Source organism: Bombina bombina, chromosome 1 (genome assembly GCF_027579735.1).
Source record: "Bombina bombina isolate aBomBom1 chromosome 1, aBomBom1.pri, whole genome shotgun sequence".
NCBI classification, from domain to species: Eukaryota; Metazoa; Chordata; class Amphibia; order Anura; family Bombinatoridae; genus Bombina; species Bombina bombina.
Window position 1 is genome coordinate 76425473 of NC_069499.1, and position 26548 is coordinate 76452020.

Genomic DNA, 26548 nt, shown 5'->3' on the forward strand with positions numbered 1-26548 from the left:
CTGTGTTATGAGGCTAGGTCTGCTGTTATAAGGCAGGCTTGTACATCATCCTAACAATTGCGTGGGCCTGAGGATCTTACACCTTTTCTATCAGTCAGAGTACCCTGCATTGTCCTATTCTCGCCATCAAATTTACCGCCTGCTACAAGAAGAGAACTGTGTATTGAGGCCTTTATTATTACTGCTTCTGGTTCATAAAGTGCTCAAGTTTTCACTAAGTGTGACTCCTCTTCTCTTATTTAGGCTAACAAGGACTTTTAGATCTTATAACTCTATAAAAAGGCTGCTGCGCCAGCTCAGGTGTCCCTGATCTTTGCCTTCAGGGTGTAGTGCTGTTGTTTTAACCTGCATTTCTTCTTACAGGTACTATAGGGGCTTATCTATAGAGGTTCGCCTAGGTTAATATTGAATTGGTATTTACCGTATTTTCAGTTCCATTAAGTGAACTCATTGTAATTGTGGGCCTTTAAGTGTAATTCCTGTAAGATCACCCCTCACCTTTCCGCTCCAGCCCAGCTAGTCTTTGTGGGTCACCTCCAACTCCCCTCTCCCTTCCTTCGGGTCGTATCCCCAAGTTCCCTAAGGTGAGGGGCTAGGTCTAATACACCTACACGGTTATTACTGTCCTGTTTCAAATCCATAATGTAGTTCCTATCATAGTACAATGCTCAGCCCCGCTCTAACCATATAACAGGTTGTACTTAATCTGAATATACCTATATGCTTTTAACGCCTTTTTTCTCCCATTCAGGTGAACATTAAGGTGCTCTGGTGTTGGTTCTCTTCTCAGGTTCCTATGTTTTATGTCTCGCCTGCTATGTTCTGTAGAATAAGCATGTAATAATGTAATCCGTAAATGTGATATCTCTCCCAGCCCCGCCCTAAAGGCTTAGGTGGAAAAGGTCGCTTCTGAATGTACAGGTGTATCTAGCTTATATACCATTTACTCTGTGCTGTATATATTCTCTGAGTGTTTATAACTTAATTCCTATTCCTCCCTTTGGTTCTTGGAACTCTGTATGAAAATGCCCCACACAGCTAGAAAGCTCCTCAAGTCCACTCCTAAATCCAAAAAACAGTCCTTGATCATTTTTCACAAGTGTCCAGGGAACCGGCTATGGAGCCTAATAGAGAAATGAGTGAGCCTGACTCCCAGGACGAAGAGTCTCTATCTAGTTCCCACTCAGTACCTGCCTCGCAGCACTTCATCACAGAGTCTTCCCTCAAGAAGCTTCTGGCTAATCAAACCCGTTCTATTACCCAGGAGATACAACATAGCTCGGCTGAGCTCAAGAACGATATCTCAGAGATTGGAGAAAGGGTGGATGCCTTGGAGCGTAAGCAGGATGACTTTGCTGTTGGTCAATCTAATGTTCTGGCTTACTCCGAGAGCCTGGATGAACAAATCTCTCAGTTAGAATTCAAGCTAGCTGACGTAGAAGACAGAGCTAGGCGCAACAACATTAGATTCTGAGGTATTCCTGAATCCGTTGCTCCATCTGACCTACAAGACTACCTACAGGCTCTGTTCTGGGAACATGTACTATGGAGCGGGCTCATAGAGCATTGCGCTCTAGATTGGTAGCGCAGGATAAACCAAGGGATGTTATTGTGTGCTTCCACAGTTTCCTGTATAAGGATCTGTTGATGCAGGCCGCCTTTCAAAAGCCAACACTGAGTGACAAATTCAAAGACATCCAACTTCTTCCTGATTTATCTGCACACACCCTCCAACAAAGGCGACAGTTCCAAGCAGTCACCTCTGCCTTGCGCAAGGCCAATATTAGATACAGATGGGGCTTTCCTACAAGACTCTTTATTACCAAAGACAACCAGACAGTTGTGGCCTCCCCGGTATCTCAGGGATTCTCTCTTCTCACGTCATGGGGTTTGCACCATGAATCCCCATCAGCACAGGCTCCAATTCAACCTACCCTTCGAGCGTCGGCTCCAGAATGGACTACAAGGGAGCAGAGACTGAAGAGACCTAAGTTGCAGCAATCTCGAGATTTCTCGGGGCAACCTGGTACAGCCACTTGAGTTTAATATGTTTTCAATCGGGCCTTTCTGGGCTCAGACTCTACACCTTCACTAAAGTTGCACTAACAAACGCCTAGATTTACAGTTCTGCGTTAGCCGTCAAAACCAGCGTTAGGGTGTCCTAACGCTGGTTTTGGCCGCCCGCTGGTATTTAGAGTCAGTCAGTAAAGGATCTAACGCTCACTTTCCAGCCGCGACTTTTCCATACCGCAGATCCCCCTACGCCAATTGCGTAGCCTATCTTTTCAATGGGATCTTTCTAACGCCGGTACCTACCTACAATTATTAACCCCTAATCTGCCGACCGGACCTCACCGCTACTATAATAAAGTTATTAACCCCTAACTGCTGCCCCTAACACCGCTGACCCCTACATAATATTTATTAACCCCTAATCTGCCCCCCCCCCAATGTCGCCGCTACCTACCTACAATAATTAACCCCTCCAGAGGTGTTATGCAGATATCTAAAATCCCTGAATCTCCCTACGCTTTCAACAGACCAATGTGACCAGCTAAAATCCCCCTTTACCTTAACTGAAGTTCGACAGGTTATCAAAAACTCAAAACCCTTTAAATCTCCTGGCCCTGATGGATTCCCGGCCCATTTTTATAAAACATCCCCAAGAGCTCTCGCCCCTTTTATAACCTTTTTATAACCTTACCCGAAATGGGCACTATGAAAAAAAATTTCCTCGAGGCCCATATTATAACGATCCTTAAACCCAACAAGGACTTTTCCCATTGTTCTAGCTACCGTCCAATATCACTTATCAACACTGATGTAAAGTTTTATTCCAAATTGCTGGCCAACCGAATTGCATCCCTTTTACCACATCTTATCAATCCTGATCAGGTGGGCTTTGTTCCTGGGCGTGAGGGTCCGGATAACACTCGCCGTCTCTTAAATGTTCTTAGTCTTTGTTCCAGTCTCTGCAAGCCTTTGTCGGTTATCTCTCTCGACGCCGAAAAGGCCTTTGATCGGGTACGCTGGCAGTATTTATGGGTGGTCCTTGAGACCTTCGGATTTCCTACCGAGCTAATTTGAGCTATTAGAGCCCTTTATTCTTCTCCCTCTGCTCTGGTAAGGGGATTGGGCTTTCAGTCGGCCCCTTTTGATATAACAAACGGCACCAGACAGGGCTGCCCCCTGTCACCCTTGTTGTTCGCTATGGCCATTGAGCCGCTGGCAGCTAAGATTAGAGCCGATCCCCTCATTAAAGGTGACACTCTCCATGGAACGGTCCATAAAATAGCCTTATTCGCGGACGATGTGACCCTTTTTTCGTCAGACTTGAAACAAACTATGCCAAGATTATTACAAATAGTAGACTCCTTCAATGCCCACTCATATTATAAACTAAATTTAACAAAAACCGAGATATATACTCGGTTAGCCCCCTTGAAGTCCAAGTATCCCTTCAATTGGACGGAATCCTCAGTCCTCCACTTAGGAGTTAAATTATCGGGGAACTTGAACCGAGTTATTAAAGAAAATTACCTGCCCCTACTGGCCGAACTCCGCTCCCTCAATAAACTTGGGACTTGTCTCATGTCTCATGGCTAGGCAGGATAGCAGCACTCAAAATGTCTTTCCTGCCTAAACTTACATATTTATTTTGCTGTCTCCTTATTAAGGTTCCAAAACACATCTTACTGCAGTTTCAAGGTGAATTTACTAAACACATCTGGCGCAGTAAGCCTCCTAGAGTGGCTCATAGGCTTCTCCAACTACCTAGGATCGGGGGCGGTATAGGTTCTTCCTCTGTTCTTAGATATTATGAGGGCTCTATGCTTACCCATATCGCTCAGTGGGGAGTTAAACAATCTTCAAGTAAATGGAGATCCCTTGAGCAGGCTTCTTTACCCTTTGGTTTGAAAATTAGAGATCTGATCTGGACACCCCCACACTGCCGTAGGGAACTAGGTATTACCAACCCCATCATTTGCGAATGTCTAAGGCTGTGGGACAGCCTCCATCACTTCTCGCACATAGCCCCACACCCTTCCCCCATTACCTCTTTGGCTGGTCTCCTCATGGGTTTGCAGGATACTCACCCCAATAAATAGGCCCAATTGGGGATCACTACAGTGTCGGACCTTTGGATTTCCAACCCAAAGGTGGGTTTTAAGCCCATTTCTCAGATTGGAGAGGATTGTGTACCACCTCGGTATTTCTCATTTGTATACTACAGAGTCAAAAGCTTTTTAATAAGTTGGGGCTTCAATCCTACTTCAGCTCGCCCACTGACTGCCTGGGAATCCGTGTGGAAACTTGGAAATGGGCTTCGTGGCCCCCTATCATTTTCACTATGCCCTTCTGGGTTCATCCTCATCTCCAGACCCTCCGGCCCATCTTTTGAAGTGGGAGGCCCTTTTAGGGTCGTCCTTCTCAATGGAGATTTGGGGACGCACTTTTGAACTTACCCGTAAAGCTATTCATTGCACTACTTGAAACATATTACAAATTATTAGTACACTGGTACTATGTCTCTGCCAGGCTCTCTAAAATATTCCCAAATGTATCGCCTGAGTGTTGGAGAAATTGTGGCCAGAGGGGTAACGCCATGCATATATGGTGGGACTGCCCTAAGCTTCGCCCCCTATGGAACACGTGCTTTTGTGTTCTCTCCAAACTGGGCATCTTTCTTCATAAATCACCTGCAGCAGCTCTTCTACACTTAGGCCTACACCCCTCCCCAAACACCACTCCTATTTATGCATATATATTTTTATGGCTACTAAGCACTCCATTGCTTGCGCTTGGAAGAGTGAATGCCTCCCTAAGTGGTCTAAAATCAGCTCCACAATAGCCTACCTGTACACTATGGAGAAGGATACCTCTGACCTCTTCGAATTAATCTTGGCAGACTGGCAACTTCATTTTGACACGACCTGGAAACCGAACCCTTTGACCAGTGACTAATTACTTCTCCTAACACTGCCCCCTGACTGGATACTGCTTTACCCCCCCTCATCCTTGTCCTATTCCCTCCCCCATTCCCCCATGCCTTATACCTTTTTCGTTAAGTGTATCTGGGGACGTTTTGTCCCTCCTTTGTGGCATGTTATCAAGTCCCTCATATTGGGCACTTTTACCACTTCGGATGTTTATTTTGGATTATGTCTGTCTTGAGTGGTATTTGATTTTGCTTGACATTCATGTCCTTTGTTCCATTATGTGCCATTGTAACTGTCCTTTTTCTTATATTCACTGTATTTTGTGAAATTCTTCAATAAAGCCTTTGAAAATCTAAAAAAAAAAAAAAATGTAAAAAAATGCAGAAATAAAGAGTATAGAGTAAAAATAAATAAAAAGAATAAAACTAAAATAAAAATAAGTATAAAATAAGATAAAATAAAATAACTATAAAGATAAAAATAAATAAAAATTAAATAAATAAAATAAATATAAATCAAGATAAAATTAAAATAATAAAAAAAAAAAAAATAATAATAGTAAAAAAAAATGGACCATGATCTCTCAAGAGTAAACTGCTGACTACTGTACTTTAGTCCCGTAAAGTATCAGTCTAGTATAGGGACCAAAACAGCCAAATCCTTCTTATGGGCTAGCCAGATCGAATAACAGGAAACAATGCCAGTCCAGGCTCACATTGAGTCCCCTAGGTCGTAACATGTTCAGTTTGAATATCCAATTGGATTCCATTTGTAATAGCTTGCGATATCTGTCCCCTCCCCTTGGGGGTATGGGCACATGATCAATAATCTTGAACCGAAGATCCTGTACAGTGTGGCAAAATGGTGTGCCACCGGTTGGTCGCTTCCTTGGTTTTTAATTGCTGTTCTGATTGCTGACCTGTGGTTGGCCATGCGGGTGCGGGCATCATCAACTGTTTTTCCTATGTAGAACAGTCCGCAAGGACAGTTGATCAAATAGACCACAAAAGGTGTAGTACAGGTAAGGTAGTGTTGGATGTTGAACTTTTGGTTTGTATCTGGGTGACAAAATGTGGATCCAGGGATCATAGCATGGCACGTGGGGCACCCTATACATCAAAAACATCCCTTTTTGGTATTGGTCAGCCATGTATTTTTTCGTAGCAATGTTTGGGGTCAGTCAACATCAATTGATCCTTTAAGTTCTGGTTGCTACGAAAAGAAATACATGGCTGGCCAATACCAAAAAGGGATGTTTTCGATGTATAGGGTGCACCACATGCCATGCTATGATCCCTGGATCCACATTTCGTCACCCAGATATGAACCAAAAGTTCAACATCCATCCATATATTTTATTATTTTAGTTTTATCTTGATTTATATTTATTTGATTTATTTTTATTTAATTTTTATTTATTTTTATCTTTATAGTTATTTTATTTTATCTTATTTTATACTTATTTTTATTTTAGTTTTATTCTTTTTATTTGTTTTTACTCTATACTCTTTATTTCTGCATTTTTTTACTCTTACTTCTATATTATTAGTTGTTATTTCCCTTTCTTTAGTTTATATTTTTATCTTATTTTTATTATTTTTATTACTTTTATTTCTATTTTTATTTTATTCTATTCTTTTCTTTATTCTTACTTTTCCTTCATTGATTTTGTATGTCTCCCTTTATGTCCTTTCACTATATTTATTATTTTTTATTTATTTTCATTTTCTTTCTTGTGCAATCTTTGGTTTGCATCTTATTTTATCTTATTTGATTTATTTGATTTTGATTTTGGGCTCCCCTCTTTTTCTCTATATTTCTTTATTTTTGTTTATTTCTTTTACTTTTTTCTTTACTCTTTTCTTTCACATGATCCTCTGCTGCCATTTAGGATTATATCACCATGCTACTGATACAGCTTAATTTTGTCCCTTTTTCTAGTATATTTAAATTGCCAGTATATACTCCTCATTAGTGGTTGGTTGCTATGGCAACCACTCGAAGCAGGAGTGGTAGGTCCCTCTTGGATGACGTCAGTAATATGCGAACAGAAGCATGTCACATAGTAATAGCAAGGTGGCGTTTAATATAAGTGCAGCTACGATGGTCACAGTTCCTCAACCGCTAGGCAAGCGATAGAAAAGGTAGATGCCCTGATCTAATTTTACATACTAACTCAATCCTGTTGCTATGTTATTTCAACATGCTCCAATGTTATGTTTTGGATCTAGTGCCGTTTTTTGATCCACTGGCTGATAGTAATATGCAATAAGATGTTATGCACTATATTTTCACTTATGTTTACTGTCACTGATCTTTCACGTGGGGTCATACACATATGTGGCACATACGGGGAGTGCTTTGCATTTATTTGTATTTTTATTAAATATTACTGGACAGGTATATGTATTTACATTTTCACTAAAAGTATGCATGTTTTTCAAAAAAGTTTAGATGAGGTTGTATTCAGTACACATTGAACAAGCAAGTTCCTGTTTATTGAGGATCACTATGGTTACCTTTTTGGCGCAATTTTTCACTGGGGGAGGGGCTTAAAATGTTTAAATTGTCAGTTGAGTGTTGCATTTGTTTGTCTGAGGAAGGGGAGTGTGTCCCTGAAACGTCACACTTTATCTATTAAAATGTATTGTGATGATCTGCTGTAGCAGATATTGTTGCAGTGAAAATGTTAAGTTTGTATCTCTTTTCCTGAATATAGTCAAGCAATATGGTCTTGATAACCTGACTAGTCAGTAGTGAGAGTTACTGTTATAGATTTAAGCGCAGAGTCTAAATCTGAATTGTCTTTCCAGATTAGATAATATAAGTGCATCAATAATTAATAAGACATGTAATGATAAAGAACAGATCAGATGAGATATGATCACACAGGTGATTAATGAGTTAACTTCAGACGAGATGTAACTTCTGTTTAATATGTATCCTCTTCACGCACTCCCACATACAACCTTAAAATATATACAAGTCCATTCACATATCCTTTCGTCAGGTATTTAGGCAAACTTTGAGATGATGATTTTAGATTCCTGAGATAAGTAACATAGAATTAGGATAAAATTATATGCAGCGTTTTTGAATAGAGAGAACTTGTACCTGACGACCGGTCCGGTCGGCGTCTTCAGTGTGAGTGCGGCTTCCGGATTGCGGTAAGTAGTTCCGGCGGCTTCGTGATCCAAAAAGCAAGTTAAGTCCGTAAGAACAGACAGGTTGTGAAAGTTGAAAAGTTCGTTACAACTAATGATAAGTGATAACGAAAACCAAGGGGAAAGTAACAGTCCAATAATGAGAATAAATTACGAGAGAAAAGTCAAGTAGCAATATTAACTAGAGAAAACAAAATCACTCTAGTAACAGCAATTTCCAGACAAGGAATGCCTGACCCAAATGTGCTATAAATAGGGAGTTACCTGTTAAAGGCGGGATATACCTTAAAGGTATATCACACACTCCCCCCTTCAAGGTCTCCCCACATCAGCAATGGTTGGTTTCAATGGGTATCGTTTGTGAAAACACTGTATCAAACGCGGTGCATGGATCTCAGATTGTCTTTGCCATGAATTATCCTCAGGTCCAAAACCTCTCCACTTCAGAAGGTATTCCAGATGACGACCACGAATTCTTGAATCCAAAATCCTCTCAATTTCATATTCCTCCTGATCATCTATTTGAATAGCAGGGGGTTTAAGGTTTTCATCCTTATTTGTTGCTTTGTATGGTTTTATTAATGATACATGAAATGTGGGATGTATCTTATAGGAAGGTGGTAATACCAATCTGACAGTAGAAGGATTTACAATTTTGTCTATCACAAAAGGGCCAATAAACTGGTTTGCCAATTTCTTTGAAGGTACATGCACCTTTAGGTTTTTAATCGATAATAAAATTTTGTCACCAATTTTATATAGAGGACTAGGTCTATGATGCATGTCATAATACCGCTTCTGATAATTCTTGGCTTCCGTGAGGTGAGTTTTAACCAACGCTAAACATTCCTGTAGCTTACTTGAGTAATCTTTGGCAACTGTTGAATTCACCTCAGTATTGGTAATCAATATGTTAGTTGGATGATATCCATAAGTTACATAGAAAGGAGTCATTTTTGTTGATGTTGAAATTGAGTTGTTATATGAAAACTCGGCCATAGGTAAATAATTAATCCAATCATCTTGAAGATGGGATACGTAACACCTTAGATATTGCTCTAATGTTTGGTTTAATTTTTCTGTCATTCCATTGGTTTGTGGGTGAAATGCTGTTGAATACATGGAGTTTATTTTCAACAACTTACATAAGGATCTCCAGAATGCTGAAGTAAATTGTGTTCCCCTGTCTGTGATAATAGTTGTTGGAAGCCCATGTAACTTTACAATATGGTTTAGAAAAACATTGGCAGTGATGTAAGCGTTAGGTAAGCTTTTCAATGGTATAAAATGTCCCATTTTTGTTAAGTGATCTATTACTACTAATATTGTATTATATCGGTGTGATAAAGGTAAGTCTACAATGAAATCCATTGAAATTGTGGACCAAGGCCTATCAGGAACTGGCAGTGGGTTTAACAATCCAATCGGTCCCCTGTGATCAACTTTATTTCTAGCGCAAGTATCGCATGAGGTAACATATTGTTGGATGTCTTGATCCATTTGTGGCCACCAGAAACTTCTTCTTGTTTTTTTCTATTGTTTTTTGTATACCTGTATGTCCAGATAAGGGTTCGTCGTGAGTGTTTTTTAATATATGGGTTCTCATTACTTCCGGAACATATAACTTGTCTTTGTGATAATAAAGACCTGTTTCTGGGTTTTTAATACAATTCTTAGGATATTCATCCTCTTTCTGTATTACCTTTATTATTTCCTTCTCCAGAGGAGTTAGTACTCCAATGAATCTTTCAGCTGGTATAATTGGAACTATTGCATCATGATGTGATTCTTCTTGTATTCTCGATAGAGCGTCTGCCTTTACGTTCAAGTGACCAGGTTTGTATGTAATTATAAAATTGAATCTGTCCAAAAATAAGGACCATCTTACTTGTCGAGCAGACAAGGTTTTGCTTTTCTTTAAGTATTCTAAATTCTTGTGATCTGTGAACACTTTGAATGGTTTCTCAGTTCCTTCTAATAAATGCCTCCATTGTTCAAGAGAAGTTTTTATGGCTAATAACTCCTTATCTCCTATGCTATAGTTAATTTCAGCAGGAGAAAATCTTCTGGAGTAGTAACCAACTGGGTTCATCTCTGTCTGTTCCTTATTGTATTGTGAAAGGATGGCTCCAATTCCAGAACTGGAAGCGTCTACTTCAAGTACATATTGAAGATTATTATCTGGTATGTGGAGCAGTGGAGCTTTAGAAAATTTTTCTTTTAAGAAATCAAAAGATATCTGTGCCTGTTCTGTCCATTTATACCTTTGTTTCTTACTGGTTAGTTCAGTCAAAGGTTTAACGATGTTAGAAAAATTATCAATAAATTTTCTATAGTAATTTGCGAATCCGATAAATCTTTGCAGAGCTCGTATCGATTTTGGTATAGGCCATTGCAATATAGCAGATACCTTTTCGGGGTCCATTTGAATCCTGTTGGGTGTTATGATATAACCGAGGAACTTTATCTTATTCACATGAAAAAGACATTTTTCTTGCTTTGCGTATAGTTTATGCTCTTTTAATCTTGTTAAAACCCATCGAACATGTTTTTCATGTTCTTGTGGATTCTTCGAGTAAATAAGTATATCATCTAGATATACAATGACACAAACATCCAGTAAATCATAGAATATTTCATTAATGAAATGCTGAAAGGTCGCTGGGGCGTTGGTTAACCCAAATGGCATAACATTGTATTGATATAAACCGTATCTGGTCCTAAATGCAGTCTTCCACTCATCCCCTTTTTTGATCCTAATAAGGTTATACGCACCTTTCAGATCTAGCTTGGTGTAAATGTTTGCTCCTTTCAATCGCTCTATGAGCTCTGGAATCAATGGTAATGGATATCTGTTTTTTATTGTAATGGCATTAAGAGCCCTGTAGTCAATTATAGGTCTTAACGATTTATCTTTATTTTTAACTAGAAACATGCCTGCTGCTGCTGCTGGGGAAGTTGAATGAGAAATGAATCCCTTTCTTAAATTCTCATCCAAGTATGTCCTCAGGAATTTTAATTCTTCTTGTGATAATGGATACATTTTCCCATGTGGTATCTGCGACCCTGGAACAAGGTCTATAGGACAATCGAAACTCCTATGTGGGGGCAAATTTTCTGCTTCCTTTAGATTGAAAACCTCTGCCAAATCCTGATACAAACCTGGTATTCCTTCTTCAAGTGAAGCTATAACAGTATGAGGGTAACAAGTTTTATTGCAATAGGAAGAGGTTAGTGTAAGTTCTGAGTGTTTCCAGTTTATTACCGGATTATGTAGTTGTAACCATGTATACCCTAAGATTAAGTTATGTAATGCAATAGGTATTACATCAAATTTTATGTATTCTGTGTGACCTGTATTGGATTTAACTAGTAAAGGTACAGTATGGTGTGTAATAGGACCTTTTTTTATCAAAGTTCCATCAATAGACTTAACATACACAGGTGTTTGCTTGCACACTAAGGCCTAGATTTGGAGTTCGGCGGTAGCCGTCAAAACCAGCGTTAGAGGCTCCTAACGCTGGTTTTGGCCGCCCGCTGGTATTTGGAGTCAGTGATTAAAGGGTCTAACGCTCACTTTTCAGCCGCGACTTTTCCATACCGCAGATCCCCCTACGCCATTTGCGTAGCCTATCTTTTCAATGGGATCTTTCTAACGCTGGTATTTAGAGTCGTTTCTGAAGTGAGCGTTAGAGCTCTAACGACAAAATTCCAGCCGCCTGAAAATAGCAGGAGTTAAGAGCTTTCTGGCTAACGCCGGTTTATAAAGCTCTTAACTACTGTACCCTAAAGTACACTAACACCCATAAACTACCTATGTACCCCTAAACCGAGGTCCCCCCACATCGCCGCCACTCTATTTAAATTTTTAACCCCTAATCTGCCGACCGCCACCTACGTTATACTTATGTACCCCTAATCTGCTGCCCCTAACCCCGCCGACCCCTATATTATATTTCTTAACCCCTAACTTGCCCCCCACAACGTCGCCGCAAGCTACTTAAAATAATTAACCCCTAATCTTCCGACCGCAAATCGCCGCCACCTACGTTATCCCTATGTACCCCTAATCTGCTACCCCTAACATCGCCGACCCCTATATTATATTTATTAACCCCTAATCTGCCCCCCTCAACGTCGCCGACACCTGCCTACACTTATTAACCCCTAATCTGCCGAGCTGACCTGAGCGCTACTATAATAAAGTTATTAACCCCTAACCCGCCTCACTAACCCTATCATAAATAGTATTAACCCCTAATCTGCCCTCCCTAACATCGCCGACACCTAACTTCAATTATTAACCCCTAATCTGCCGACCGGAGCTCACCGCTATTCTAATAAATGTATTAACCCCTAAAGCTAAGTCTAACCCTAACACTAACACCCCCCTAAGTTAAATATAATTTAAATCTAACGAAATAAATTAACTCTTATTAAATAAATTATTCCTATTTAAAGCTAAATACTTACCTGTAAAATAAATCCTAATATAGCTACAATATAAATTATAATTATATTATAGCTATTTTAGGATTTATATTTATTTTACAGGCAACTTTGTAATTATTTTAACCAGGTACAATAGCTATTAAATAGTTAAGAACTATTTAATAGTTACCTAGTTAAAATAATAGCAAATTTACCTGTAAAATAAATCCTAACCTAAGTTATAATTAAAACTAACACTACCCTATCAATAAAATAATTAAATAAACTACCTACAATTACCTACAATTAACCTAACACTACACTATCAATAAATTAATTAAACACAATTCCTACAAATAAATACAATTAAATAAACTAGCTAAAGTACAAAAAATAAAAAAGAACTAAGTTACAGAAAATAAAAAAATATTTACAAACATAAGAAAAATATTACAACAATTTTAAACTAATTACACCTACTCTAAGCCCCCTAATAAAATAACAAAGCCCCCCAAAATAAAAAATTCCCTACCCTATTCTAAATTAAAAAAGTTACAAGCTCTTTTACCTTACCAGCCCTGAACAGGGCCCTTTGCGGGGCATGCCCCAAGAATTTCAGCTCTTTTGCCTGTAAAAAAAAACATACAATACCCCCCCCCAACATTACAACCCACCACCCACATACCCCTAATCTAACCCAAACCCCCTTAAAGAAACCTAACACTAAGCCCCTGAAGATCTTCCTACCTTGTCTTCACCATACCAGGTTCACCGATCCGTCCTGGCTCCAACATCTTCATCCAACCCAAGCGGGGGTTGGCGATCCATAATCCGGTCCAGAAGAGGCTCCAAAGTCTTCCTCCTATCCGGCAAGAAGAGGACATCCGGACCGGCAAACATCTTCTCCAAGCGGCATCTTCGATCTTCTTCCATCCGGAGCGAAGCGGCAGGATCCTGAAGACATCCAGCGCGGAACATCCATCCGGACCGACGACTGAACGACGAATGACTGTTCCTTTAAGGGACGTCATCCAAGATGGCGTCCCTCGAATTCCGATTGGCTGATAGGATTCTATCAGCCAATCGGAATTAAGGTAGGAATTTTCTGATTGGCTGATGGAATCAGCCAATCAGAATCAAGTTCAATCCGATTGGCTGATCCAATCAGCCAATCAGATTGAGCTCGCATTCTATTGGCTGTTCCGATCAGCCAATAGAATGCGAGCTCAATCTGATTGGCTGATTGGATCGGCCAATCGGATTGAACTAGATTCTGATTGGCTGATTCCATCAGCCAATCAGAAAATTCCTACCTTAATTCCGATTGGCTGATAGAATCCTATCAGCCAATCGGAATTCGAGGGACGCCATCTTGGATGACGTCCCTTAAAGGAACAGTCATTCGTCGTTCAGTCGTCGGTCCGGATGGATGTTCCGCGCTGGATGTCTTCAGGATCCTGCCGCTTCGCTCCGGATGGAAGAAGATCGAAGATGCCGCTTGGAGAAGATGTTTGCCGGTCCGGATGTCCTCTTCTTGCCGGATAGGAGGAAGACTTTGGAGCCTCTTCTGGACCGGATTATGGATCGCCAACCCCCGCTTGGGTTGGATGAAGATGTTGGAGCCAGGACGGATCGGTGAACCTGGTATGGTGAAGACAAGGTAGGAAGATCTTCAGGGGCTTAGTGTTAGGTTTCTTTAAGGGGGTTTGGGTTAGATTAGGGGTATGTGGGTGGTGGGTTGTAATGTTGGGGGGGGGGGTATTGTATGTTTTTTTTTACAGGCAAAAGAGCTGAAATTCTTGGGGCATGCCCCGCAAAGGGCCCTGTTCAGGGCTGGTAAGGTAAAAGAGCTTGTAACTTTTTTAATTTAGAATAGGGTAGGGAATTTTTTATTTTGGGGGGCTTTGTTATTTTATTAGGGGGCTTAGAGTAGGTGTAATTAGTTTAAAATTGTTGTAATATTTTTCTTATGTTTGTAAATATTTTTTTATTTTCTGTAACTTAGTTCTTTTTTATTTTTTGTACTTTAGCTAGTTTATTTAATTGTATTTATTTGTAGGAATTGTGTTTAATTAATTTATTGATAGTGTAGTGTTAGGTTAATTGTAGGTAATTGTAGGTAGTTTATTTAATTATTTTATTGATAGGGTAGTGTTAGGTTTAATTATAACTTAGGTTAGGATTTATTTTACAGGTAAATTTGTTATTATTTTAACTAGGTAACTATTAAATAGTTCTTAACTATTTAATAGCTATTGTACCTGGTTAAAATAATTACAAAGTTGCCTGTAAAATAAATATAAATCCTAAAATAGCTATAATATAATTATAATTTATATTGTAGCTATATTAGGATTTATTTTACAGGTAAGTATTTAGCTTTAAATAGGAATAATTTATTTAATAAGAGTTAATTTATTTCGTTAGATTAAAATTATATTTAACTTAGGGGGGTGTTAGTATTAGGGTTAGACTTATCTTTAGGGGTTAATACATTTATTAGAATAGCGGTGAGCTCCGGTCGGCAGATTAGGGGTTAATAATTGAAGTTAGGTGTCGGCGATGTTAGGGAGGGCAGATTAGGGGTTAATACTATTTATGATAGGGTTAGTGAGGCGGATTAGGGGTTAATACATTTATTATAGTAGCGCTCAGGTCCGCTCGGCAGATTAGGGGTTAATAAGTGTAGGCAGGTGTCGGCGACGTTGTGGGGGGCAGGTTAGGGGTTAATAAATATAATATAGGGGTCGGCGGTGTTAGGGGTAGCAGATTAGGGGTACATAGGGATAACGTAGGTGGCGGCGGTTTACGGAGCGGCAGATTAGGGGTTTAAAAAAATATGCAGGGGTCAGCGATAGCGGGGGCGGCAGATTAGGGGTTAATAAGTGTAAGGTTAGGGGTGTTTAGACTCGGGGTACATGTTAGGGTGTTAGGTGCAGACGTAGGAAGTGTTTCCCCATAGGAAACAATGGGGCTGCGTTAGGAGCTGAACGCTGCTTTTTTGCAGGTGTTAGGTTTTTTTTCAGCTCAAACAGCCCCATTGTTTCCTATGGGGGAATCGTGCACGAGCACGTTTTTGAGGCCGGCCGCGTCCGTAAGCAACTCTGGTATCGAGAGTTGCATTTGCGGTAAAAATGCTCTACGCTCCTTTTTTGGAGCCTAACGCAGCATTTGATTAAACTCTCGATACCAGAGTTAAATTTATGGTGCGGCCAGAAAAAAGCCCGCGGAGCGTTAGCAGCCCTTTTACCGCCGAACTCCAAATCTAGGCCAAAGGGTATTTTATTTTTTACAGCAAACACAGAATCAATATAGCTTCCTGATGCCCCGGAATCAATCAACGCCCTGGTTAGGATATTTTCCTGATCCCACTGTAAAGAGAGAGTTAATGTCAATTGTTTATCATCTGAGATGTGACAAATGTGATTTGGGTCTTTATGCTTACCCTTCTTTTGTTTCTGAAGTATTGGACACTCAGATACAGAGTGCTCCTTGTTTGCACAGTATAAACACAATTTTTCTACCCTCCTCCTTATCTTTTCTTCATGAGTGAGAGGTCCTTTAATCGCTCCAATTTCCATAGGTGTAGAATATAGTTGTGGTTTTTCTGAAGTTGAATTATAAGTGATGGTTCGCCTTGTTGATGAGTCATATGACACCCTTTCAGCACGCCTTTCTCTAAGCCTTCTATCAATAGATGTACTTAATTTTATTAGAGCTGGTAAAGTATCTGGCAACTCCTGACGTGAAAGCTCATCTTTTAATGTTTCAGAAAGACCCAGCCTATACTGATTTTTAAGGCTAACCTGGTTCCATTGAGAATCTACTGCCCACATTTGGAAGTCAGTAGTATATTCTTCTACTGTACGCTTCCCTTGTTTAAGTGAGCGTAACTTGGATTCAGCTATTATCTGTGTGTCAGTATCTACATATAAGTTAGACATGGCTTGGAAAAATTCTTGTAATGAATCCAGTATGGGATCATTGTTCTCATAATATCTGTTTGCCCACGTTCTAGGTTCCCCTTGTAGAAAAGAAATAGTGGTGCAAACTTTGATGCGGTCAGTATGGTAAGTACGTGGTCTTAAAGAGAATAGAAGATGGCAAGCATTTTTAAAATCTCTGAATTCATGTCTCTTGCCTGTAAAAGTTTGAGGGTATTGTATGTGGGGTTCTGGTATGTCAGGTTTAGCAGTTACATAGTCTTTGACTATAGTTTTTAGTGCTGCATTTTCTGCTTGAACCTCAGTTAACCCTCTTGCAAGACAATCTAATTTTTGTTGGATATTAGTAAACTGATTTTTTATTTCAGTTGGATCCATTGTATGAAAATCTATAACAGTATTACAACTTAATTCACTGTGGTCTGGAAATTATGTGATGATCTGCTGTAGCAGATATTGTTGCAGTGAAAATGTTAAGTTTGTATCTCTTTTCCTGAATATAGTCAAGCAATATGGTCTTGATAACCTGACTAGTCAGTAGTGAGAGTTACTGTTATAGATTTAAGCGCAGAGTCTAAATCTGAATTGTCTTTCCAGATTAGATAATATAAGTGCATCAATAATTAATAAGACAAGTAATGATAAAGAACAGATCAGATGAGATATGATCACACAGGTGATTAATGAGTTAACTTCAGACGAGATGTAACTTCTGTTTAATATGTATCCTCTTCACGCACTCACACATACAACCTTAAAATATATACAAGTCCATTGACATATCCTTTCGTCAGGTATTTAGGAAAACTTTGAGATGATGATTTTAGATTCCTGAGATAAGTAACATAGAATTAGGATAAAATTATATGCAGCGTTTTTGAATAGAGAGAACTTGTACCTGACGACCGGTCCGGTCGGCGTCTTCAGTGTGAGTGCGGCTTCCGGATTGCGGTAAGTAGTTCCGGCGGCTTCGTGATCCAAAAAGCAAGTTAAGTCCATAAGAACAGACAGGTTGTGAAAGTTGAAAAGTTCGTTACAACTAATGATAAGTGATAACGAAAACCAAGGGGAAAGTAACAGTCCAATAATGAGAATAAATTACGAGAGAAAAGTCAAGTAGCAATATTAACTAGAGAAAACAAAATCACTCTAGTAACAGCAATTTCCAGACAAGGAATGCCTGACCCAAATGTGCTATAAATAGGGAGTTACCTGTTAAAGGCGGGATATACCTTAAAGGTATATCACATGTATTCACTAAAAGACCAGAAAGTGCCTTCTTCTGTCCTTATATTCAACCGCTGGCACCCTGGCATTTGCATTTTAAGGTGAGAGTGCTCTCTTTGAACATTGTATATCTGTGAGTACCAGTACCATTGTATTTTTTGGGCGAACTTGCCTACATGTGTCCCACATCCCTGGAATTAACTGTGTATATATATATATATATGTGTGTGTGTGTTTCCCATATCCATGCAATTACAGTACCAGTAACAGGGTATCAGGACATCCTAATATACAGTACCCTATATACTGTATATATATATATATATATATATATATACATACACACACACTACATACAGTATCATAGATTTCAAAGAAATTCATCGTTATAAAAATCTTATTAACTGTATGATTTTATAGGGTAATGGGAAATTATATTTTCTATAATTATAGATACATTAATTATCTTAAGGTTTTATTAGCACATCATTGTAACATTTTGAAAAAACTGCAATGGTATGTGATGGGGGGGGGGCTGCACAAAATTTATCCTCGCCTGTGTGGCCAAAAATCCTAGCACCGGCCCTGGTGCCCCCTCAAAAAATATTGATATGATCATACGCTTTAAAAATAATAAATAAAATAATGAATTGTTATGTAATGCTGCATGCTGGGGCGGAGTTAGCTGCCAAACTGTAAGGTCGTATCACGCATCTGCATTGAGCTCCGTGTCTTAACCTCTTATTTGAAATGAAAAGTTAATTAGAGACTCTTTGGACTTGTCTTTTTTGCAAGTATTTTTTTAAAAAAATTTTTCAATGATTGCTTGAGAAAGCAATGATTTTTGATTTGGCAAGATTTTCATCGGAAATCAAAAGCAACGGTGCAGGACAGTTTTACATTTACTACCTGCTGAGCTCTTCATTAGCTGGTAAAACGGAACACAGAATTATGTAAACTGTGCGTTAAACGAAAGCTGATGAAGGATTTTGTGAAGTAATATATTTAACGTTTTACAACTGTAAACTTGGTCTAGGTCTATAAATCAACTTTTGGATTTTAGGTGCAGACGTAGGAAGTGTTTCCCCATAGGAAACAATGGGGCTGCGTTAGGAGCTGAACGCTGCTTTTTTGCAGGTGTTAGGTTTTTTTTCAGCTCAAACAGCCCCATTGTTTCCTATGGGGGAATCGTGCACGAGCACGTTTTTGAGGCCGGCCGCGTCCGTAAGCAACTCTGGTATCGAGAGTTGCATTTGCGGTAAAAATGCTCTACGCTCCTTTTTTGGAGCCTAACGCAGCATTTGATTAAACTCTCGATACCAGAGTTAAATTTATGGTGCGGCCAGAAAAAAGCCCGCGGAGCGTTAGCAGCCCTTTTACCGCCGAACTCCAAATCTAGGCCAAAGGGTATTTTATTTTTTACAGCAAACACAGAATCAATATAGCTTCCTGATGCCCCGGAATCAATCAACGCCCTGGTTAGGATATTTTCCTGATCCCACTGTAAAGAGAGAGTTAATGTCAATTGTTTATCATCTGAGATGTGACAAATGTGATTTGGGTCTTTATGCTTACCCTTCTTTTGTTTCTGAAGTATTGGACACTCAGATACAGAGTGCTCCTTGTTTGCACAGTATAAACACAATTTTTCTACCCTCCTCCTTATCTTTTCTTCATGAGTGAGAGGTCCTTTAATCGCTCCAATTTCCATAGGTGTAGAATATAGTTGTGGTTTTTCTGAAGTTGAATTATAAGTGATGGTTCGCCTTGTTGATGAGTCATATGACACCCTTTCAGCACGCCTTTCTCTAAGCCTTCTATCAATAGATGTACTTAATTTTATTAGAGCTGGTAAAGTATCTGGCAACTCCTGACGTGAAAGCTCATCTTTTAATGTTTCAGAATGTTTCATCGGAAATCAAAAGCAACGGTGCAGGACAGTTTTACATTTACTACCTGCTGAGCTCTTCATTAGCTGGTAAAACGGAACACAGAATTATGTAAACTGTGCGTTAAACGAAAGCTGATGAAGGATTTTGTGAAGTAATATATTTAACGTTTTACAACTGTAAACTTGGTCTAGGTCTATAAATCAACTTTTGGATTTTATAACCTAAATGCACAATTTTGCACTTCACAGTATTAAAACTTAGATCTCTTGAACGTATCCATCCTCAGGGCTGGGCTGGGAATAAAAGCAGCTCTGGGAACATTTGAACCTCAGCCATATTTTCCGCTGAGTCTGTAGAATGTGCACGCTACATTTTTCTGAAAGGTATCACTGGGATACCTCTTCCCCCAATATTTTTTATCAGAATTAAATTATATTAGTTTGCAAATAAAAAGCCAGATTGTTGTTACATAGGAACCCTACAACCAAAGTTCATAACCTATGACTCCCTTTCACAGAGTGAAAATAATTGCCCATAGTGGAATCTGGGGAAGACTCTCAAAAGACACTAAAAACCATTAAAAAATGGCTACTAAAATGGTACTTGGTCTAGAAAATAAAACTTACAAGGAAACAATTTGTGACTTTAATACTAATATTTTCTCAGATGACAAAATAGAGGTGATACAGCTGCATTGCCTCACCAGCATTACCATCCCTTTAAATTGTAGGTGGACAGACTCAGCTGCTGTGGCCCACTGGGACATATTCTGATGTCCTGGAAGGTCAATTTGGCCTTGTCCATCCTCTTTGCAGTAATTATTATTTGCTCAATTTTCTAGGAACAGCAGCTAGATAACATTATGTAGATAATGTAGACAACATAAATGTTATATCATGTCTGATTCCAACCTTCTGTGCAGCACCTACCTTTCTCCAAACAAATAAGCAATTATATCATAGAATTTGTTTTTAGGGTATTTTGGTGACATCAGGAATTCCTGCAACCACATAAAACACTTTAATTAAGAAAAGCAGCAAAAAAATAAATACAATAGAACAATTTAATGTGTCAGATTGTGTGAAAAACTGAAGCAATGCCTATTATGTTTCTTGTATATTTTAGCAAATCATATACATTGTGATGTGTTATACAGTAGCGGACCTACTCAACAGAGGGCCTTGGTGTTTTGTTGCCCCCCCACAAAGGTAACTTAATAATAAGCACTAGTATTAATATACATGCTTCTCTGTACAATGATTTGATTATAGGTATGTATATACACTGATAATATTCACTCTGAACTTTATAATGCTACTAATTATTTATTATACACTGACTTCTTTTTCCCCCAGCCTTTGGGCCCTGGTGCCACTGCACCTGCTGCACCAATATTAGTTCTGCTACTGGTAATAAATTAGTATTAGCCTGATTGCAATAATCTAGGAAGGGATCCCATACTCAACACTATAACCTGAGTTTTAGTATCACTCTGCATGTGAATGGTAAAATTACCTGGTGTCACGCAAGGGACACTATTAACAAAACTTAACTTTTATGATTCAGATAGAGGAGGACATTTTAAACAACTTTCCAATTTACTTCCATTAACAAAATGTGCACTTTTACTGTAGTTACAATACAGAGACTACATCCAGGGTGTGCAAGTTGGGGTCACCTGTTTGTTTTTTATTCTATTTAAGTACCTTAAGGGCATGGGCCAAATATTGACGCCACTAATCTATAATAGATTTTTTTGTTAAGTATTTTTATAATCCAGACTGAACATAAAATACATAATACATCTAAAATGACAATGCCAGAATCTTACCTTTACAGCTTCGGGACTAACAACCAATACCATTACATTGTGCAATGAATTAATGCGCATTAATGGACCGTATAACTGTACCCTAAAAAACAGAAGAAACATGCATGACACTGTAATATCATTTATTAAAAATCACACTAAGGAGAAAAAAAATAACCTTGCATAAAGGAAAGGCTAGAGCACGTGCGCTGAACATTTTTATGAGAGTGAGCTCAAATACGAAATAATAGTCTTAAAAAATGTTCTTGAGTGTATATGGTGCCTTTTAAACTTCAAAAAGACATTAAAGAAACATTTTTTTTTTAATAAATCTAAATTAAACACCATTGATTAAAGCTTGATTGCTGGATCGAGAAAAAAAAAGGTGCAGCAATTAACTACTGGGAGCTAGCTAAACACAACTGTTAGCCAATGACAAGACACATGTGTGTAGCCACTGATCACAAATAGTGCATTGCTGTACCGGAGCCTACCTAGGTATGCTTCTCCACAAAGGACGCCAAGAGAACATGATAAGAGAAGTAAATTGAAAAGTCTCTTTAAATTGAATGCTCTATCTGAACCATGAAAGTTTAATTTAGACTTTTGTGTCCCTTTATTCAGTACAATCACAGGCAAGGAGATCAAGCAGCATACTGGCACCCAGTTACATTTTTTATGAGTACCACCTAACCCCTTAAATCCATGGAGTCAGTATACCACGTTGCCTTAAACAAGGGCCTGGCACCAACATGTTTGATCCCTGTTGATCTAAATTGGCTACTGCTCTAGGGTTGATAGGTAAACAGCTTGTTTGGAGGCTATGGGTGAGACCCTGTGTCTTCTGTACTTACCATGGAGGGAGTCACTATGTGTGTGACACTGGTGTACAAAGGTTTCATTTGCAAGTACTAAAGCATAGGTGGATCTGAAACCTGCAGAAAGAGTGATGTTGCTTCTGAAGCATGGAGTGACTGCCAAGGCAAGTATAGTAGTGCAGTAGAGCGCTCCCATACATGTTTATTATACATTACAGTAGTTTATATTCAACAAGAGCATGTGACAATGCAGCCAGCACAGGACTCTAAATAATAATGTAGAATACAGCAACATTGCATAATCAGCAAGTGCATAATAAAAAGACAATACAATAACAAGCTCAAAACATATAATATGTACCTAAAATCTGAGAAATGTATATAGGAGTAAGAGGTGCTGGCTACAAACAGTTCAAAACAGTCCGGACCACCTGCAAATCATTCAAGCAGGCTCCACATCTAGCGGTTCTGTAATAGCCCAAAACAATACCTCTCCTTGTAAGTGCGTATCACTGTATGCCAAAGGAACATAAATCCTATGCTTGCAAAACTTGGCAGTCAGCTCCCAGTGGGTAAAACGTTTGTTATGTACGAAACTTCTGCCTGCACGCCATCTAAACCAAAACATCCGACATCAGATCGTGAGGCCACCATCTACGTGCGTTTCACCCCCATTGGTTGTAAAACGGGGCTTCGTCAGGGCGTAATGACATCACAGGACCATGCATAATTTATTGGTTTGTAAAAGTCCAGCCCACTTACAAATAGTGAAATATTATTGGTCACCTAGATTCATATTACATTTAAGATTTCAGTACAAGCCTCGGCACCAAACAGAAATGTGCAATATTATGGCATTCATCACTTAGTAACAATAACAATTACAGGGAGTGCAGAATTATTAGGCAAGTTGTATTTTTGAGGATTAATTTTATTATTGAACAACAACCATGTTCTCAATGAACCCAAAAAACTCATTAATATCAAAGCTGAATAGTTTTGGAAGTAGTTTTTAGTTTGTTTTTAGTTATAGATATTTTAGGGGGATATCTGTGTGTGCAGGTGACTATTACTGTGTATAATTATTAGGCAACATAACAAAAAACAAATATATACCCATTTCAATTATTTATTTTTACCAGTGAAACCAATATAACATCTCAACATTCACAAATATACATTTCTGACATTCAAAAACAAAACAAAAACAAATCAGTGACCAATATAGCCACCTTTCTTTGCAAGGACACTCAAAAGCCTGCCATCCATGGATTCTGTCAGTGTTTTGATCTGTTCACCATCAACATTGCGTGCAGCAGCAACCACAGCCTCCCAGACACTGTTCAGAGAGGTGTACTGGTTTCCCTCCTTGTAAATCTCACATTTGATGATGGACCACAGGTTCTCAATGGGGTTCAGATCAGGTGAACAAGGAGGCCATGTCATTAGATTTTCTTCTTTTATACCCTTTCTTGCCAGCCACGCTGTGGAGTACTTGGACGCGTGTGATGGAGCATTGTCCTGCATGAAAATCATGTTTTTCTTGAAGGATGCAGACTTCTTCCTGTACCACTGCTTGAAGAAGGTGTCTTCCAGAAACTGGCAGTAGGACTGGGAGTTGAGCTTGACTCCATCCTCAACCCGAAAAGGCCCCACAAGCTCATCTTTGATGATACCAGCCCAAACCAGTACTACACCTCCACCTTGCTGGCGTCTGAGTCGGACTGGAGCTCTCTGCCCTTTACCAATCCAGCCACGGGCCCATCCATCTGGCCCATCAAGACTCACTCTCATTTCATCAGTCCATAAAACCTTAGAAAAATCAGTCTTGAGATATTTCTTGGCCCAGTCTTGACGTTTCAGCTTGTGTGTCTTGTTCAGTGGTGGTCGTCTTTCAGCCTTTCTTACCTTGGCCATGTCTCTGAGTATTGCACACCTTGTGCTTTTGGGCACTCCAGTGATGTTGCAGCTCTGAAATATGGCCAAACTGGTGGCAAGTGGCATCTTGGCAGTTGCACACTTGACTTTTCTCAGTTCATGGGCAGTTATTTTGCGCCTTGGTTTTTCCACACGCTTCTTGTGACCCTGTTGACTATTTTGAATGAAACGCTTGATTGTTCGATGATCACGCTTCAGAAGCTTTGCAATTTTAAGAGTGCTGCATCCCTCTGCAAGATATCTCACTATTTTTGACTTTTCTGAGCCTGTCAAGTCCTTCTTTTGACCCATTTTACCAAAGGAAAGGAAGTTGCCTAATAATTATGCACACCTGATATAGGGTGTTGATGTCATTAGACCACACCCCTTCTCATTACAGAGATGCACATCACCTAATATGCTTAATTGGTAGTAGGCTTTCGAGCCTATACAGCTTGGAGTAAGACAACATGCATAAAGAGGATGATGTGGTCAAAATACTCATTTGCCTAATAATTCTGCACTCCCTGTATATACATATTTACATAGCAAAAAATGTAGCAAGTGATAGCAAAACAAACTGATACCTTATATTTTATATTTATGTGTAGATGGAACACATATCACAGGAAAGGTATACCAAGTAGATAGATACATCTTACCCATGCTACACAGTATATTATTAATATTATTATTAAATGGGAGGTAATAAGTATACATTCATAATCTATACACTTTGTCGTTAGTGTTATCTTATACTCATTTAGTGAAGAAACATTTCACCATTTCTTGGTATCTATCGCTTGATGCTATACATATTACATATATTTGAACTCACCCAATATATATTTCTTTCATGCTGCTGAAGATAAAGTTACTAGCCTAAGAAACATGAAACATCTAGCTTCTCATTGAAGCCAGTTTCAATACATTTTTTTGAGTAACCTCTTGTACCGAACCTATACTTAATTTCATTAGCATGTTTCTCAAATGATGATCGTGTTGTACGGTTCCTTCTGATCCGAAGGAGCTGACCAATCGGAATACCTAATTTAAAGGCCTCAGGATGGTGACTGGAGGCCTGCAGGAGAGAGATTTGTGGCTGTTGGCTTCCTATAGTTTTCTGTTGTTAGGTTGCCTCTTTCCTTTTTAATTTTAATGTCAAAAAACGTGATCTCTTTAGTATCATATTGTTTTAAAGAATAATTTGCTTTTTGGGTCTGCACCACTACAGGATAACTATATACATTTCTCAGATTTTAGGTACATATTATATGTTTTGAGCTTGCTTGCAAATTTCATTGTTAATCTGTCTAATATATTGGTAGACAAACCTGTTTTTTTCCAGATTACAAAATTTTTCTAAGCATATAGCTACCTTCTTTGATTAAATAACAATAATCTTAAATTTTTTTGAAGTGGCAATCCTGTCATCAGGGCAATTATGGCGTTCATTTTATCAGATGAGCAGTGGGAGGCTGACTTATCAGAGACATTATCTAGTAATATTAGTGTATTTACCTCAGAAAGTGAGGATGAACAACCTATTAACATTCACCAATGTTTTAAGAAATATTCGCCTAGAATACGAGTCTTGCGTTAGCCTTAAAAAGAGAGGTCTCAACGCTGCTTTTTAACGCCTGCTGGTATTACGAGTCTGGCAGGTACAGGTGTACAGCTCACTTTTATTCCGTGACTCGAGCATACCGCAAATCCACTTACGGCAATTGCGTTTCCTATCTTTTTAATGGGATTTTCCTAACGCCGGTATTACGAGTCTTGGAGAAAGTAAGCGGTACACCCTCTCCTGTCAAGACTCCTACCGCATTTAAAAGTCAGTAGTTAAGAGTTTTATAGGCTAACGCAGTAACATAAAACTCTTAACTAAAGTGCTAAAAATTATACTAACACCCATAAACTACCTATTAACCCCTAAACCGAGGCCCCCCCACATCGCAAACAGTTAACTAAAGTTTTTAATCCCTAATCTGCCGACCGGACATCGCCGCCACTTTAATAAATATATTAACCCCTAAACCGCGGCACTCCCGCCTCGCAAACACTAGTTACATTTTATTAACCCCAAATCTGCTGTCCCTAAAATCGCCGACACCTACCTACATTTATTAACCCCTAATCTGCCGCCCCCAATGTCGCCGCCACTATATTAAATGTATTAACCCCTAAAACTAAGTCTAATCCTAAATCTAACCCCCCCTAACTTAAATATAATTTAAATAAAACGAAATAAAATTTCTACAATTAAATAAATTATTCCTATTTAAAAATAAATACTTACCTATAAAATAAACCCTAAAATAGCTACAATATAAATAATAATTACATTGTATCTATCTTAGGGTTTATTTTAATTTTACAGGCAAGTTTGTATTTATTTTAACTAG

General features: G+C 38.9%; 1 protein-coding gene across 1 annotated transcript in view; it reads right to left on the reverse strand.

Annotated features, from left to right (window-relative positions):
• Nucleotides 1–26548, reverse strand: part of LOC128644856 (cholesterol 24-hydroxylase) — a 156544-nt gene that overhangs the window by 76248 nt on the left and 53748 nt on the right. Inside the window, exons 3-4 of the mRNA XM_053697477.1 lie at nt 21430–21511; nt 20528–20598 (exon numbers count right to left, since the gene is read on the reverse strand). Coding sequence (XP_053553452.1) covers nt 20528–20598; nt 21430–21511 — 153 coding nt within the window. The remainder of the gene's footprint in view (nt 1–20527; nt 20599–21429; nt 21512–26548) is intronic.